This window comes from Carettochelys insculpta, chromosome 2 (genome assembly GCF_033958435.1).
Source record: "Carettochelys insculpta isolate YL-2023 chromosome 2, ASM3395843v1, whole genome shotgun sequence".
NCBI lineage: Eukaryota > Metazoa > Chordata > Testudines > Carettochelyidae > Carettochelys > Carettochelys insculpta.
This window is the reverse complement of record NC_134138.1, coordinates 236,655,736-236,673,036: the sequence shown is the minus strand read 5'-3', so window position 1 is coordinate 236,673,036 and position 17,301 is coordinate 236,655,736. Positions and strand designations below refer to the sequence as shown.

Here is a 17,301-nt window from a genome sequence, read left to right as displayed (position 1 = left end):
AAACCTCCTCCAAAGCCAAGTGCAGCCTGAGGCAGCAGCAATTTACTCTGACAGCAAGTGTGTGCAATGAATAATGTTTTGTGTCAGTGGCAGCGATTTCCCAAATGCCAACAAGATAATACATAGCACTACATTGAGCATGAACCAGGGCTAGTGTTCTGACTGCATCTCCAGGGGTGGGGCAGGCTTTCAGCTTGGCACTGATAAAAGGCACAAGGGCAGGGCAGAGGTGTTGATTATGAGGGTCATGTTAGTACAGACAGGCCAGCCTCAGTGGCCTTTGTCAGCAGTGAGGAGCAGCAGGACTGTCTGGTGGGGCAGGGTCAAAGTGCAGCGGGGTGAGGTGGCGAGAACTGGAGGACCCTTACAGGACAACAGGCAAAGAGAAGGCAATGCAGGCCCTGCAGGGCTGGGGAAAAGTGACCCGCTGTCAGGCTTGGAGGACCCCAGTTTTCAGGGAGAGAGAGGAACTGCTAAAGTCGTTCTCTATTTCGGCAAGGAAACTGGGGGTGTTAGGTAGAGTGACCATATCTCACCCACTCAAATATGGGACAAGGGGAATGATGCCGTCCCGGCCTAAATGGGACAGATGGTCACCCCACCTGGGAGTCAGCGGATGGCTGCCCTGTGGGGCTGTCACCCTCCCAGTGAAGTTCCTGGCTTCCACCAGATGGGGGCCACCATGCTGCCGCTCCAGCTCCTGGCTCCCCCAGCTGGAGGAAGTTGGGGGACAGCTGCACCGCGGCAGGGGAACGGGGACAGCTGGGGAGCAGCTGCGTGGCTGTGTGGGTCCAGCTCCTGGCTCCCCCAGCTGGGGCAAGGGGTAGCAGTGGCCAAGTCCGGCTCCCCAGCCGGGGGAAGCTGGGGGGCAGACGCCTTAAAGTACAGGACAATTAGACCCTCTGACGACATAAATCGGGGCACCACCGCGGCATCCGAAATATGGGACTGTCCCAGCGAAACCGGGACGGACGGTCACTGCAGTGTCAGGCCCCTCGGCTGGCCGGGTCCGGGGCGCTAGCGCCGGCTCCGGGCGGCACTGTGGAATGAACGGCGTCTCCCCGCTGTCCTAGCAGGACACGTCGCAGAGTGGAAGCAAAAACTGGCTGGATCCGGGGAGCCCTGATACCAGAGCCCAGGACCTAGTCGGCGCGTGGCCCTGCCGCGAGGGCAGGGGACTGGCCTGGCCAGCTGGAGCGCTTACGCGGTGGGGGTCACGGGGCTGTGGGGGGCCCAAGGCTGGGCTCACAGACGCCTACGCAGACGCGGGGCGGGGACCAGTTTGGGAAGCTCCAGCCGCGGATCGAGGGGTTCCGGGCTTCTCGCGGGGCGGGGACGGGGGTGCAGAAGGAGCAGTGAAACCTGATCCCTTCAACGGCAGCCGCCCTCCGGCAGCCCCAGGGCCAGTGGCGGGAGGCGGGGCGGAGCAGGGCGGGCGCGGCGCAGGGCGGCGCGCAGGAGGGAGGCGGCCATCGGACTTGGAAGGTGGCGAGCGCGGTGGGGTCCGGCCCTGTCCTGCGCCTGCAGAGCTGACCCGGGGGGTCTCAGGTTTGTGAGTAAGTTGAGTTTAACGTGCGCGCTGGGGGCTGGGCTCACGCTCCGCTCACCCCGGCAGGGAGCTTCCTCCTCCCGCGCCCAGCCGGTGCTGGACACGGAGAGCTCAGTCCAGCTTCTCACCAGAGCCCCCTGCCTGCCCCGCGCGAGCGGTACCCCAGCGCTGAATTCCATCGGTGCCTTCCTGCAACCCGCTGGCGAGGAGCTGGTTCCGCAGCCCCCCAGGAGGGGAGCCAGCCCCAGACCCGCGGGGCGACAAACCCTTGTGTACATGGGATTTTCTTCCAGCCGGGATCTGAGCTGCCTGTGCTGAAGCTGCCGTAGTCCTGAGGAAGTATGTTCAGGCCAGCACATGGCTGCAGCTCATTCACGTTTCCTGTGCCCGCGTCTGCCTTTCCCAACCCGAAGAGTTGGCTGAAGTTTGCAACAGACCTTAGACCATTTCTCGGCCCGTTCTGACTGTGCTGGAAATACTGGAGAATACTTTGTTGCAAATAGTGTGGGTTTCTCACTAGATGGGCTGCAAAATTCAGGGGAGTGGGAGGGGGAAGCTTTGCTAAATGCAAATGTAGAAAGGTCTGTTTTAGAAACTGTGTCCCGATCTCCAAACAATGCAGAGAGTTCTTTCAAAGAAAAAAAACTGATTCTTGAAACTTACGCTGTAACTTTGCTAATATAACAGCAGGTTTTCCCTTGTAACACACAGTAGGTGCTAATCATGTTCGTTTATTTCTCTGTCCATACGGCCATGTCCTGCAATCTTTATTTCAGAAAATCTCCCATTGACTTCACAGGTAAATGAGCCTGAATGAGGGCTATGAAGTCTATTCAGTTAATATAATTTTGAGTAAACTTTCATGTTACAAAATGGAATGGTCACATGAGAAGGAAAAAAATACAATTTGATTTATCAGACAAGTTCAAAGTGTCTGGCAAACTGTGTGCTCAGCAGCTGACACTTGTTTTTTCTGATCTGTAGTTTTAAATGGTTATGCTGGTTCACTGTAAAAAGTGTCTAATTGAACCAACGTGGAATGAGGACATTGAGCTAACCTTTTCATTATACACTAAGAATAATTAGCCATACTTAGAGTTGGCTGTTTCCTCAGCCATTGGAGTTTTCAGTGTTTTTCTAAAGTCAGTGGATGTGCTGGAGATGACCGCTTCTTGCCAACGAGTTAGACAAAAGAGAGCAAAAATTATTAATATTTCCTATAATGGACACTCCTAACTTATGTCTCATTATTGGACAGTCAGCAGATATTTTACTCATTAATTCTAGATTAAGAAAACAAGGTCACTTTCATGACCCATCTCCTATGATTCTTTGTGTACAGCTGCACAGTGGAGACTTGTTGCATTGAATCAGAGCATGCATTCACTTTCATGCACAGTTTACTTTTTCAGTAGTGCTTATTGGGAATGCTTTTGTTTCAAGAAAACTTATAAGCTAGCTTCTAATCATTACTTTTGCGTCAACAGCTATCATCCCATCTGAAAGCCATTATAGTAAATATCACAACTTCCTCCACAATATCACAATCTTTTAATTCGGGGTTGGGTAACAATTTTTGATGGGGAGGAGTCGCTCCAAGAATTTGGTCAGTGGTCAAGGACTATGCTCTTCCATAATATTAATGGAGGAGATGGGGAGGTCTGGGATGGACCTGGGGTGCAGAATGGAGCACGAGATAAGGGATTGGCATGAAGGAAGGGGTTGTTTCCTGGAGCAGGAAAACAGGGGTGCAGGTTGCTCATAATTAGTGGCTAGATGATCTTCCTAGGCCCTCCAGGCTGGCATGAACGTTTCCGACTTACTCTCACATAAATTATGGAGCGCACAGCAGGCTGCCACGTTGCTTCGGCTGAGGTCAAACTGAGGCAGGAGGCTCTTAAGATTGAATTTTAAATGGACAAATGCACATTCTACTTCAGTTCTGCACTTGTGCAACCTCTAGTTGAAGTGCTCCTTACTTCAGTGCAAGCTGCCTATGAATGGCTTTGTAAACCAAAGTAGCAAGGGGTAAATTGGGTTACCCAAGATCCCTGTTGGCATCTCCACATCACCAATGGTGATTTAGTGGTCTGGCAGGAAATTAGGTTCTGCAGCTTTTTGAATAGACCAGAGTTCCTAAAGATGCCCAGGTCATGCACCTTTCCCAGCCACCCCATGTTGACATCTGTGAAATGACCGTGGTGATCCACAAGCATCTGCAACACCTTGCAGTTTATGCACTCTACAGGAACGTGGTCTGGTGTCAAGATAGGGATGTGCATTCCATTGCCCTACTGCTGTTAGGGAACCCCACCAAAGCAAAACCATCTGCTATGTCCTGCACATTTCCCAGAGTCACTGTCCTTCAGAGCAGAAAGGTATTGATTGCCTTGGCCACCTGGATGGCAGCAGCCCCCACTGTAGGTCTGCCCACCCCAAACTGATTGCACACTGACTGGTAGCTATCTGGCATTGCAAGCTCCCACAGGGCTATTGCTACTTCTCAACTGTCAGGGAAGGTCTCATTTTGGTATTGCTGCACTTCAGGATGGGGGAAGGCAATTCACAAAGTTCCATGAAAGTGGCCTTACTCACACAGAAGTTTTGTAGCCACTGCTGATCATCCTGTAACTGCAGAAAAATGTGGTCCCACCAGCCTGAGCTTGTTGCACAGCACCAGAACAGGTGCTCTGCACACAGTACTTGCCACAACAGTTTGAAGCTGTGCAGGGTCCATACTAGACTTGCAATGGCATCTGCACAGATACAAAGTGAAAAAAGGACATGAAAATACTTCTTGTCATTGCTTTCCAAAGGAAAAGGGGGAGATACTTTGAATGTGAATACTCTAGATCAGGAATCAGGGCAAGATTTTTCTGTACACTACCTGAGGTTCCTACAGTTTTCCAAAGAGGAGAGAATCAAAATTGGTGGTGGTTTGCCTCACAGTGGCTATGCCTACACTAGCCCCTGCCTTTCAAAAGGGGGATGCTAATAAGACACTTTGGAATATGCTAATGAGACACTGCCATGAATATGCAGCACCTCATTAGCATAATGGCAGCCGTGGCGATTCAAAAGTGCCGCTTTCGAATTGCACACCACTAGTGTAGGAAGGGGCCTTTCTAAATGACCCACCAGTCTTTGAAAGCCCCTTATCCCTAAAACCAAACAGGAAAAAGGGGCCTTCAGGGGCTGGGGGGATCCTTTCTAAAGGCCCTCATCTACACAGGCAGCGCCCAATTCTAAAGCGGTACGTACAAATCACCACAGCGGCTATTTTGCTAATGAGGCATGGCACCTTCATGGTAGTGTCTCATTAGCATCCCCCATTTGAAAGGCGGGGGCTAGTGTAGACATAGCCAGAGTCTGATAGGTGGATAGAAAGTTATCACCACGACATGCTGGTCGTTCACACAGTCAGAGGGAGCCCTACGGTTGCATCTTAACAGCAGAGAATGAAAGGTCACAGTATTAAAGAAATTTCACTGCTCTGTCACTAGCATTTACCAACTTAGCATTCTGGGTAGCAACTCCTTATGGTGACCCTTTGTCACAGGGTTTGAGATGCTTCTGACCTATCCTGCACCCAGAGTGAATGCCTCACCCTGCACCAGCTTTAGAAAAGGCTTCTTCCAACTCTCCTGTTAGTCCAGCAATGGGCAACCTAAGCTAGTGAGTGGGATGCATGAGGGGCCTCCTTCCTCTCAGTGGGCTTCAAGGTCATTGTAACGAGGATGTCCCTGGGATAAGGTAGTTTTGCTAACTGTGTCCCTGTACCTTGAATATGCAGGGTGTGTGTGGATGGAACCATAGCAGCACTTTGATTGGGTTCACAGGGAAATGGTCCTGAAAACATATTTCAAATTAAAAATACGGTCATTTCTATATTTCAGTAAAATAAGATAGAAAATAGCAGCAGTGCATTTGAGCACTTAACTTACTTCCTGGAGTTATTTTGCAGGGTTCTTCCATAATGGAGAATGTGAATACCCTGGATCAAGATGAAGTTCAGAAAACCAACCCTGGGAGAAATACTGAAAACCATAAAGATTCGGTAACATCCATATATAGAAAAGCTCATCTGCATCATGCACGTTTGATATTTCAAGCCTCAGGTGTTCTGGAGAATTAACTGTTTCTGTAACAGTGGGTTTGCATCAGTTCATCTATAAGTCTTGTAATAATATTGTCATGTGACAAGATAAAAAGATAGAGACTTTTCATCCTGTTTAGTCAGATTATGCTTAAACACACACAGTTTGAAGGGCCAGTGGACTGGCAGCACAGCTCAGAACTAAAGGAACGACTTGAGCTATGTCCTGTCACTTGAACGAAGCCCAATAGATAGCATTTGATTCAAGTAAGGAATTCCTGAATCCCGCACCCCCCTTTTTAAAAGACAGCCTTTTCAACGAAGTCGTCTCACAACGAGTGTTGTCTTCCTCACTGCCCTAACAGAAAAATCCCGCAAAAAAAAAAATCCTGCAGAAATTTGCCTCTGAAGGATTAAAGCTGGATGGGGAGATGCTCTGTGATGGTGAGGCCAATTTTCGATCCTCTGTAAAGTACATCTCTGGGCAGAGTTTCTCTGGCTCTGCCCACGGCTCCCTGTACACCTTCAAGGGGCAGTGAGCACTGTCTACCATTCTTTGCTCGGTGTCTGACTGGCTTCCTGCTTATGACCCTGTGACCTTTCACTCCCATCCTGTGTGTGTTTGGGTTTTTTTTTTTTTTTTTTGCTTTTTCTCTCCCCAAATTCTCTTCAGACCTGGGTCCTGTAGCTCCAGCCCTTAGGCTGCAGTGAGAGGCCTTTAGATTTGGTCAGGTTTGTGCCTGCCTATCTCCCAACGCCTCAGTAAGTGCTGAATCACAGAACGAATTGGAGGCCACTAGAGGCCATTGAATAGTGCATTCATCAGAGCCTGATTCATGGTTGTGAAAGCCCTGATGAGGAGGAGAAGGAGTAAGATGGGTGGGAATCTGGTGCGTGAGGGGAGACAGGGTGCAGCCAGGGAGTCCAGGGGCCACAGGCAAAGCCCCAGTGGGCTGCAGTTGCCCACCACTGATCTAGAGGTTCTGATGGCGTGTCTGCACTGCGATCCAGGGTACGGTTATGGCTCAGGTTAGCATGGCTGTGCTCACTTTACTCACACTATCATAGCTAAAAGGTCAGCGTACATGCGGCAGCATGGGCTAGTGATGGGATCAGGCACTCAAGCACCCCAGCGGGCTTGTACAGCCTGGCTGTACCCTGAGCTGCCACTTTTACACTTCTGTTTGATATCCTTGCTAGCTAGATCAGTGGTTCCCAAACTTTTCAGCATCTTGCCCCCTTTTGATTTTTGAGAAACACTCATGCACACCCCACCTCTTCTTTACCATGCTCCACCCCCGCTTTAACAAAAAAAATTCATAATTTAAAATAAACACAAAAACTTGATGTAAAAATGTAATTTAAAATTCAAAATAAGCACAAATAGTTTTTCTTGACCCCTTGCAGGCACCTGGTGCAGCCCCAGCTGGCCAACTGCCTGAGCCCCGTGCCAGCTACCAGACCGGCCCACGCCAGATACCCACCCAAGCCCTGCACTTGCAGAGCCGCCCACCTGAGCTGACCTAGCCCCGCACTGCCAGGACTAGCCACCCGCTACCTGCCAGGGCCAGCCGCCCACCCGCCAGACATCCCAGGTGCCCGCCTGAGCCGTGGGCCAGTCACATGAGCTGCCCGCCCGAGCCCTGTGCTGCAGGGCCAGCTACCCACCCACCAGTCCAAGCCGCCTGAGCCCTGTGTTGCCAGGGCTGGCCACCACCCATTGCCACCACCCGTGCTTCCGGAGTCGCCTGCCCGAGCCACCTTCCCGAGCCACCTGAGCCCCCACGCCGCTGGGGCCAGCCGCCCGCCCACCCACCCAAGCCTCCCGAAGCCCCCATGCTGCCAGGGGCCAGCAGCCCCAAACTCCCGCAAGCCACCCACCCAAACTACCCTGAGCCAGGCACCCCTAGCCCCCCCATCTAACCCTATACCCCTTCTTTTCCCCTCACCTGGCCCCCATCTAACCCCCCCCCTGAACCAGGCACCCCCACAGCCTCATCTAGCCCCATCCTCTCTCTCCCAACTCCAAACCCACACTCATTCACGTTTGCAGGAGGCTGCTGGCTTCATGTGGGTCTTCACTGGCTGCCTGCTTTTTTACAGTGGCTGCACTGGGTCACCCACATGAAATGGCAGGGGCTGAGAGCTGGCAGCAAGGGCTAGCTCTTTCTTGCGGTGGGGGGAATGATGTGGTGGCTGGGTTGCCTCATGCCTCCCCTGGAATTTCTTCATGTCCCCCCTAGGAATGTATACCCTCCCAGTCTGGGAACCACATGCTATATTAAATCTAGCATGAATATGTCTACCTGAGCTGCAATCACACACCGACTGTAGTGTAGGCCTGCCTTTAGCCTAAGTGTGACTAACCAAGTCTGTCTTCCAAACAGTCAAGCTGTTCTTTTATTATGGAATAGCTAGCATGTTAGCAATCCTACTGGTGACAAGGCATAAGATAAACTAGGTCAAATCCAAGAGAAGGGCATAGTACTGGCCTCGCCTTGCCATCACACAGTAACCGTTGCGAGTGCCTTGTCTCCACGTGGGATTTTACAGCAACATCACCATGCACGCTGGTTATCTGATTGTCAAAACCCAAATACTGGTTTCTGTCTGTGAAAACAAAGCCTTAGGGTATGACAGCACTCTGAGCTGGGGGTGGAATTCCCAGCAAGGAGAAATACCCCTGATAGCTCTGATCGAGCTAACATGCTAGAAGAAATGACAGGGTAAGGGGAGGCTATTTTCCCAAACTATGTGCCTATGGTGTCAGACAGTTACATACAAAATCTAGCTACCCTTCTGGCTGCTAACATAGTCCCTCACACCACTGGGACTACATTCTATTTTTAATGTACTAACTCATTTATAGCTAGCACAGGTATGTCTCCTGGGGCTGGAAATTACACTCTCAGCTTGAAGGACAGATGTATGCTTAGACTCACACCCACTTACACACTGACCCTTTCACACATCCTCTCTGAAATTTTCCCTCTAACTTGTGTCAGTGCCCTTGTCGTGTAGAACAGTTTGGTTCTTGAATATGATGCTGGATGACAGCCCTGAACCTGATTTGGGCATCCTCCAATGTCCTGATGTGAAGCAGATTTAGAACTTCCAAAATACTGTCACTGATTATTTTTCCCCACTTGAGTAGAGTCTTTTCACTGGGGTCTGGGCAGGTGCCAAGTTAGATGTCTTCAAAAAAAAATTCTGCCTTATTGGAGGCTTTATTTTATTCTATTTTGTTATATTTTATTTTACTGGGGGGGGAGCTACTACAAAAGTTTGTCAGCAATAATTTAATTCTCCATCCCCGAAACAAACTTCTACCAGCATCCCTTCATTGTGTAGATATGAAGCAAAAACCAATTGTAATCTGCTCACCTCTTCAAGGTATAACAACACTGGATGGTCTTTATATATACTATCATGCATACCAAAGAGCTATGCTGAAGTTCTGGCCTAAATTCCTAGCAAAGTCAATAACAGTTTTTCTACCAACTTTAGTGAAAGTCAGTCAAGCCCTAGATACCTGGCAGAAGAAATTTCAGTTTTGTAGTTGAGGTGATCCAATTTCACATAATTTGTAAAGGGGGAAATAAGATAGGAGATGATTAGATCTTGTGTGTATCTGGTGAGGGAGGTGACTTGAGCCTAGAGGGGGCTGATGTGTGACCCTAGCAACTCTTTTGGTTCCTATTGTCTGTGAACCATCAATCAAAAGTGTTCCAATGCGTCTTGAAAATGCAGTTGAAGTATCACAGGCTAACTAGAATGTTGTATTAAACAGTCTTTGATGTCCATAACCATGTGCATTATCTGGATTAGATTGTCCGTCGGAAATGTATTCCTCTTATCAGAAGAGATCGTAATGAAATCTTCGTTTGGGGTAGTTAATCTCCTAGAGTGAAAAATCTGTTCAGAAACCACCTTAGAGAATGAATAGGGAACCAGAACTATAGATTTAAATCACCTCAGCACAGATCAGCTAGGCACCTAACTACCTGGGAATTAAAACCTCACATTTGAGCTGTCTAGTCTTTGATTGCTATTGAGTTACTGTTTTGTATAATGTAAAAGGAATGTACAGTGAATTGGCAATAATGCTGGAGTCTAACATGATTGACAGGCTCTTTAATCTTGTCTTAAAATTGATGCATTTTTTTCTTTTTCAGAGTACAGATTTGCAAGTCGCCCACACCCAAGAGGCAGTTGAATTTTTTCATTTACATCAAACAACCCATTTTGATGAGTTTGATTACTCTTCAGATCAATACTGCAAACAGGATCTCTTCCCCAAATGGCACTTGCCACTGAAGATAGCATCTACAATCTCATTGCTAATATTTATCTATACTTTTCTGAGAGACGTTGTTCACCCTTTTGTCACTGCTAAGGAGAATGCTTTCTATAAAATTCCAATCCTGGTCATAAACAAAGTTTTACCAGTGGTTTCAATCACCCTCCTGGCACTCGTTTATTTACCAGGGATTTTAGCTGCAGGTTACCAGCTCCACTATGGGACCAAGTATAAACGATTCCCACAGTGGCTGAATGCGTGGATGTTATCAAGAAAGCAACTTGGCCTTCTGAGTTTTTTCTTTGCCTCAATGCATGCATGCTATAGTTTGTGCTACCCAATGAGAAGGTCTTACAGATACAAGCTGCTCAACTGGGCATACCAGCAGGTAGGATTGGGTCTAAATATCAAACTAAATCTTCTGCAGTGACAGAGGCCTGCTTTCACATCTACTCAAATACACAGAGAAGCCAGAGGGGAGGATTTTCATTTATATCTGAAGTAGCCGCCACAAAACGTCAGAGCCAGTCAAGCAATGCCCAGTCGGTGGGCAGAGTCCAAGGTGACATGCTGACAATGGGCCCCACCTCCACCCACTCGCAATAAGTAGGAGATGTTATAGTCAATTGGATCATGGGGCCCTGAAGGTGTGGGGCCCAAGACAACTGCCTTGCTCACCTTGCCCTGAGACCAGACCTGCAAAACTTTATTTAAAAACCTATGGTCTGACTCCCAACATATGTATTTCTTCATTTAACGTATATTGTTAAAGCGTGAGACTAAGAGTCCCATCCTTTGGGTGTCAGTTGTGGCTCTACCAATGAATCTCTGCATACTCTTGAGCAAATCACTTCCCCTGTGTGGGTTTGAAATTAGCCCTCCGTAAAACAGCTACAACGGTACCTGCCTTCCAGGCTCTTGGTTCTTTATAAAGTACTTTGAGATCCTCCTCTGACGGCCTTCCTACCTGTACAGCTCTCGGTACTAATTCCATATCAATAACAAGCGGGAAGCGGTGTTATTTCTTAAAGTCCCATCTCAGCTTTTGCTAACAATGTGGATGAGTTTAACGCAAAGAGGGGAGGGAGCATTCAGCTTCTTGAGAATTCTGCACATGCACAGATTCATTGCTCCACCATTTACAGAAAGCATCCTTAAAGCTGGCCTGAGTGACCTGCTGGGAATGTCCTTGGCATTAGGGAATCCCAGGTAACATAGTGATGCTAAGGCACACGCAGCTCCAGTCCAGAGAGTACCCTGGTGCCAGTTGGAGCAAAATGACTGGCTCTTCTATGATGATCCCTTCCTGATGCAATAATCTCTGGAGCTCTATTGCAGGCAGCCATGATTAGAACAGCCCTAAATATGAGGGCAGGTAAAGTTTAACCTTTTCCTCTGTACTGACCATTGTATTCAGGACAACCCAATGGGCAGAAGTGTAATTTTAAGAGCTAAATAGTTATCTTGGCAGGACAATAAAGTATCTGAGAATGCCTGCTGATTAGCCCCTTAAAATAGTCCATGTTAATATATTTCCTATTAGAATCTTCCAGGTATGGTATTTAGCCATAGCTGGAATTTTTGTTTGTGAAAGAACAAAGATTTTTCTGCTGTAAAGTCAGAGTACAAAGGCTGCCGAACAAGTTTCCTCTAGATCAAAGTGTTGTTTAAGTCAATAAACACTTCTCAATCTAGGTGATCTTCTTTCAGTGCATTCTTATGCAACCTTTGTCATCAGAAGTAAATAAAATAACAATTAAATGCAGAGACTTGGCTGTATTCTCCCTTGCTGGGCAAAAGCAAGGGGAAAAGGAGTGAAAACAAAGCCTAGTATTTCTTATTCTTATGGCTAAATGACTGTAATGTAAGTAACTAAAATTCTTGTCAGTAGCAAGGCTCTGTGTCAGTCAGTCACTTTCAGTGTGATGTTCTTTTGGCAGGTCCAGCAAAAAAAGGAAAATGCTTGGATTGAACATGATGTCTGGAGGATGGAGATTTATGTGTCTCTAGGAATTCTGGGACTAGCTATGCTGGCTATATTGGCAGTAACATCAATTCCATCTGTCAGCCATTCTTTGACCTGGAGAGAGTTCCATTGTATTCAGGTACACATAAACATTGTATGTGATCTGTCCTCTCTTGGAAGATTTTACATTATAAATTTAAGATCAGCAGCATTGGCCTTTCTTTAAGTATCAGAACATAACAGTGTTCATGGAAATCAGTCTGAAAGTTTGCTCAATGTCCTTTTCCAATTGCTTTAGAACATTCTACTCGTTACATGGCAAAAGAACACTGTGATATTGGTAGGCTAAGTGTTGTTGAAGATTAGAGATTGTTAATGGGACAAGGAGTGGCGTCTCATGTGGGACACTAGTTCAGATGTCACCAACTTGCTACCCATCAGAGGGAGGGCTTTGGGACTCTGAAGCCCTCAAAGCTTCATCCCATGTGATTACTGGCTTCAGTCCAACCCAGCAGCCACAAGCAATAAAACCACACCCTTCAATCATGGCAGTGGCCTGAGTCAGTAGTCTTACTCCCTGACTTCAGGGCAATAGAGCCTAGTAGACAGAGTCAATAGCCACAGTCACTCATACACAGTAGTGAGATTTTGGTGGCCAGCATCATTGTCACCGTATTGTGCTCCCTTTGGGGTCAGTGGGGAGGGGAAGGGGAACCAGGCCCTCCCTCTCCACTGAGTCACAGTCCATGCCCCTATCAGCAGTGGAGTGGTCCACCACAAGCTCAGCAGGGAACCTGCCCACAACACAGCCAACTCTCGGTGGGGAAAGAGGTAAGTCTCCACACTAGACTACTTCCTACCTGCCTCATAGTCACTATCTTCCTTGCCAGCTTCCTCCAGACAAGGGGCTTTTCTGGATGTTCCTCACTGGCTGGCCTCTGGGTCAGGTCATCAGCTGCTCTTCCTCAGGATTTCCTCTGGCACCTTCTTCCCCAGCAGCAGTCAGCCCTGACTGAGCTGCTCCATCGGCCTTTATAGCTGATCTCCAGCTGGAGCGTGTCCAACAGGGCTGTGGGGACAGGGCCTTCTCAGCCAGGTAGCCAGAGTTAACCCCTGCAGATCCGGGGTGAGGTTGGTACACCCCATCACACCATCCTTGGCTATAAAATGTTGAATAGTTGTTCAAAGGCCTACTGCATGGAAAATGAGGCTGTGGTATCAGTGCAGTCCATCACAAAAAACACCACTGAAGTATGAACCTTTGTTGGAGGCTTTATCATAAAGCCAGGTATTAGCAGGGTGTTAGAATGAGTTTGTTTTGAATCCAGAACAAGGTCAAGGTATGTTGACAAGGCAGCAGAGAGACATTTGTACTTCCATTTCCAATGTCAAACCATTAAGACCAGATCCTTGGGACCCAATCAACTTGTATTTAGTATAGGACAAAAGGTGGGGGGAAAGGTTGTGCTATCTGCTCCACTAATCCAGAGGCTGGCTATTGACAGTAACGGTCCCTTGAAGGCCACTCCATGAGACAAGGATCATTCACACAAAAGGCATTTCCATCAGACCTTGGCCCATTCCTACTGGTCCTGATGTGCTGTTTGGTATGTGGGGCTAGGAGCAGATGGAATACACCTAACCATGCCAGTTTTATGCAACATGGGATTTCATAACACTAGCAGAATCACCTGCTTTCCTCTTAGGGCAGCTCTCTACCAGCTTTATCCTACCTGTGCAGTGGCACCCAGAAGGGAAAGCACATAGCCTTTAGCTCTCTCGCTCCTCAAAAGGGGTCTATTCAAAGACAAGGAACCTAGTTGAAAAAAAAAGGCAGGAGTCAAATTCTGCCCTTAATTATGCTTGAGCAATCCTAGATGTGTATCAGTCTTAGCATCCCCCTGTTCACCCATCTAAGCATCAGTTTGAGGAGCTGGGATTTTAATAAATTCATAATTAATAAAGACTCCCCTGAAGTCAGTGAGGTTATACCAGAGTAAAAGTGGGTTAACAGAGTGGTGAGTTAGGCCCTGAGCACCAAAACATGAGTTTGATTGCCTATTAGGCAGTTGGCATAGGTCATCAAGCAGTATTTCCCAACAGGACAATGACAGGGGAGCACGTATATTGTAGCATGAGATGGACTGAGTTTTACTGAAAATGCTGAGCTGTACAGAGAGCAGCTGGGGCAGATATTGTGTGGCCAGTCTCTTCCTCGTGACCTTTGCTGTTCATAACAGAGCACCTTATCCCTTTTTACATGACTCGTATGCCAAGATTCAAGGTCTAGAGCGTTGGTTTTTAGTAGAGGAGGCATGGATGCTCTGGCGTGTCTGTAGTACAACTCTGCTTATTTACAGAGAAGGTACACCATGTCTTGTTACGCTGAGCACAGCAGGACCAAACAGCAGGAGCCAGTTCTGTTTCTCTCCATTCCAGCCAGCACTTAGCCCGAAAGTTTTCTCAGGGACACATTCCTAACACTGGTTCTGGCTGTACCCTTGGCCTTCTGCTACTTCTATCTCAGCTTCCGTGGCGTTTTTCCTTCACTCCTGCTTTTATTAAAACAAGCGCACACATTTCCACTAAAACAATATCCAGTAAAACCCCTTCACTGTGGCTTTGGCCTTTCTGGCTTGTGCCTTTGTTTTGGGTGACACTCCTAGGCTGGGTCTACACAGCATTCTGCCCAGTGCCGCTGCTGGCAGAGTATGCAAAGTGAGCTTCTCAGGATTGCAAATGGCTTCCCAGTTTTATACTCCCAAAGCTCAGTACCATAGCCACGTGAGAGTGCAGTGCCAGCAGAAAGGGGTGCCGGCGCTGCAGAGGCCATGTGGACATAAGGGACTAGCGACAGAGGTGGGGTTTAGCTGGCAGAGGCACATGCACCCAACCTCTGCAGTGCTGGCACCCCCTTCTGCCAGCACTGAACTCTTGCATGGCTATGGCAGTGAGCTTCAGGAGTATGCTAATGGGAAGCCATTTGCAATCCTGAGAAGCTCACTTTGCATAGCTCTGCTGGCAGCGGCACTGAGCAGAGCACCGTGTAGCCATAGCGCTAGTGTTTCAGCATCCCAGTTCTCCAGAGGAGCTCCGTGGCTTCTCACTCGCTCTTAAATTTATGGCAGCTGTTATCCCTACCTCCTTCTTCAAGTGGATGTCACCCACCAGCCACAAAATCAAAAAGTCCATCTAACCGACAGGCTAAGATTAATATGCTAGAGTAGTCTTATAAACAAATAATTTATCACTCTGACTATCTGAAGGGATACCTAGAACATTAAAGTGCAAGGTATGATTTCCCATTGGTTGCTAAGAAATGTGAAATTAATATTTGTTATTTTCATGAGCAGTTCAACTCCAGTGATTCTGCTAGTATTTTTCTCTTATGATCCAATCCTGAATTGCTTGAGCATGCTAAATCAAATCCAGTGATGCCAATGGAAGTTATTTCTGTACAAGAAAAGTATCACCAACCTCTTCTACACTTATTAAACTGAGGGGATTTCCATAGCACAGAACATCACAAATTTCCTGATTGATTTCCTAATTGTAATTATTTGCTTTGCAAGAGGTTTTTTTTTTTTTTAAATCTTACTTTGTTCTTATGGAAATAAGAAGAGGGAAAAGACTAACAAAGCATCAAGTCACATCCATCCATGTGAGAAAACTGAGTGGATAAAAGAATGTATTTCTGAGGAAAATACAGTTTATATCCAGCACCATAGACACCCATCTCTCTTGATATCTCATTTATGCTTCTGCTATGTGGAAAAGTTGCAAAACAGCACCCAGTCTTTCTCCATTAAAGTCAAGTAGAATTTTGCCAGTACTTCGATGGGTGTAAGATTGAGTCCTTATTTACTGAATTAATGGTATTTGATGTGATCAAAAACCCAGTGACTTTTGTGGGTTGTGCATCAAACCCTTAGGCTGTGGCCACACTAGGGCCTCCTTTCGGAGGGGCTGTGATAATGTGGTACTTTGGTATATGCTAATGAGGCTCTACCATGAATATGCAGTGCCTCATTAGCATAATGGCAGCCACGTGCGCTTCGAAACTGCCAGTTTCAAAACGCCGCCACCCGTGTAGCCAGGGGGCCTTTCAAAACAGACCTCTGATTTTGAAAGGCCCTTATGCCCAAAACCAGGTGGGAATAAGGGGCTTTTGCAATCGGGGTCATTTCGAGAGGCCCCCCCAGCTACATGGGCAGCTGTGTTTTGAAACCAGTAATTTCGAAGTGCACACGGACACCATTTTGCTAATGAGGAGCTGCATATTCATAGCAGTGCCTCATTAGTATATCCCAAAATGCCAAATTACCATAGCCGCTCCAAAAGGAGGGGCTAGTGTGGCCACAGCCATAGTGCTTACAACATCTGCCTAGTAATGTAAGTTTTTTTTTAATGTTATTGGAAAAAATTAATAATAAACTTGTATTCTTTTCTCTTTCCAGAGCAAGATGGGGTATTTAGCTTTGCTGCTATGCACAGTTCATGCGTTGGTATTTGCCTGGAATAAATGGGTTGACGTAAACCAATTTGTATGGTACACCCCTCCTACGTTTATGATAGCCATTTTTCTTCCTATTATAGTCCTGCTTTGTAAAAGCATCCTGCTTCTCCCATGCCTAAGGAAGAAGATCCAGAAGATCAGATGCGGTTGGGATGCGAATACCGAGCTGAATAAAGCACAGATGACTTCCAGGCTGTAGACTGAATATGAGTGTTTATCCTGTTGCCATGTATGCATTTTGTGAGTTCTGTGAAATCATCACAGTGAGGTTTTTTACATGCATTGGTTAAAATTTCTTTTGTATTTTTCATTTCCCTCTTTGTTTGGAGGTATGGCATCTGTGTTCTCCTCTGGCCTGGCCTGGGCTAAGGGAGTACCCTTTACTGAGACAGTGGATTAACTGGGGTCCCTAGCATTCACTCATTTCATTTTTGTGAGTCTTATGCCATTTAAAATCCAGTTATTCATTCCCATAAGTAGCACTATAATTAGCCCTAAAAACCATCAGAATTCACGGATTGACATGTTGATTACAGAAGGTGAATAACATACCATTTTGAAAGAACCAGATCTAAATCTTCTACTAATGAGGGTGTTCCCTAGTGCTTACAATGTTTAAGGTAACACATGTCCCATTTTTCCCTATTCCTTTTTTCCCCGTGTTTATTTTATTTTTTCCCCTATTTGCATGTTTATTTTTCACTGGGGCTGGACGTCATCCATTCTTTGAATGGGAGCAAGCACATACATATGTGCTTAACTTCATTTACGTAAATCCTCCCAGTGACATCTGTGGGGTTGTTCACATGAGTAAGGTTACGATTTCGCAATAAGTGTTTTCAGAATTGACTTTTACTCTGTACCCAAGGGTGAT

At 47.1% G+C, this 17,301-nt stretch overlaps 1 protein-coding gene across 3 annotated transcripts; it reads left to right on the top strand.

Annotated features, from left to right (window-relative positions):
* Positions 1-1,435: 1,435 nt before the first annotated feature.
* STEAP1 (STEAP family member 1) lies at positions 1,436-16,896 on the top strand. 3 transcript variants are annotated; one of them, XM_074986260.1, is made up of 5 exons: positions 1,436-1,548; positions 5,514-5,606; positions 9,821-10,333; positions 11,886-12,050; positions 16,508-16,896. In XM_074986260.1, the coding sequence occupies exons 2-5, from the start codon at positions 5,526-5,528 to the stop codon at positions 16,544-16,546; spliced, it is 798 nt and encodes a 265-aa protein (XP_074842361.1). In that variant the 5' UTR covers positions 1,436-1,548; positions 5,514-5,525; the 3' UTR covers positions 16,547-16,896. The 3 variants fall into 3 exon arrangements, with proteins under 3 accessions (XP_074842361.1, XP_074842359.1, XP_074842360.1); XM_074986258.1 differs by having other exon boundaries at positions 16,369-16,896; XM_074986259.1 differs by having other exon boundaries at positions 1,444-1,556; positions 16,369-16,896.
* Positions 16,897-17,301: the final 405 nt, after the last annotated feature.

Excerpts from the sequence above, each read along its gene's own strand:
- STEAP1 (XM_074986258.1), top strand. The coding sequence starts at position 5,526 with ATGGAGAATGTGAATACCCTGGATCAAGATGAAGTTCAGAAAACCAAC. Across the intron at positions 5,607-9,820 it reads CTGAAAACCATAAAGATTCG|AGTACAGATTTGCAAGTCGC; the intron begins GTAACATCCATA and ends TTTCTTTTTCAG. Across the intron at positions 10,334-11,885 it reads TCAACTGGGCATACCAGCAG|GTCCAGCAAAAAAAGGAAAA; the intron begins GTAGGATTGGGT and ends TTCTTTTGGCAG.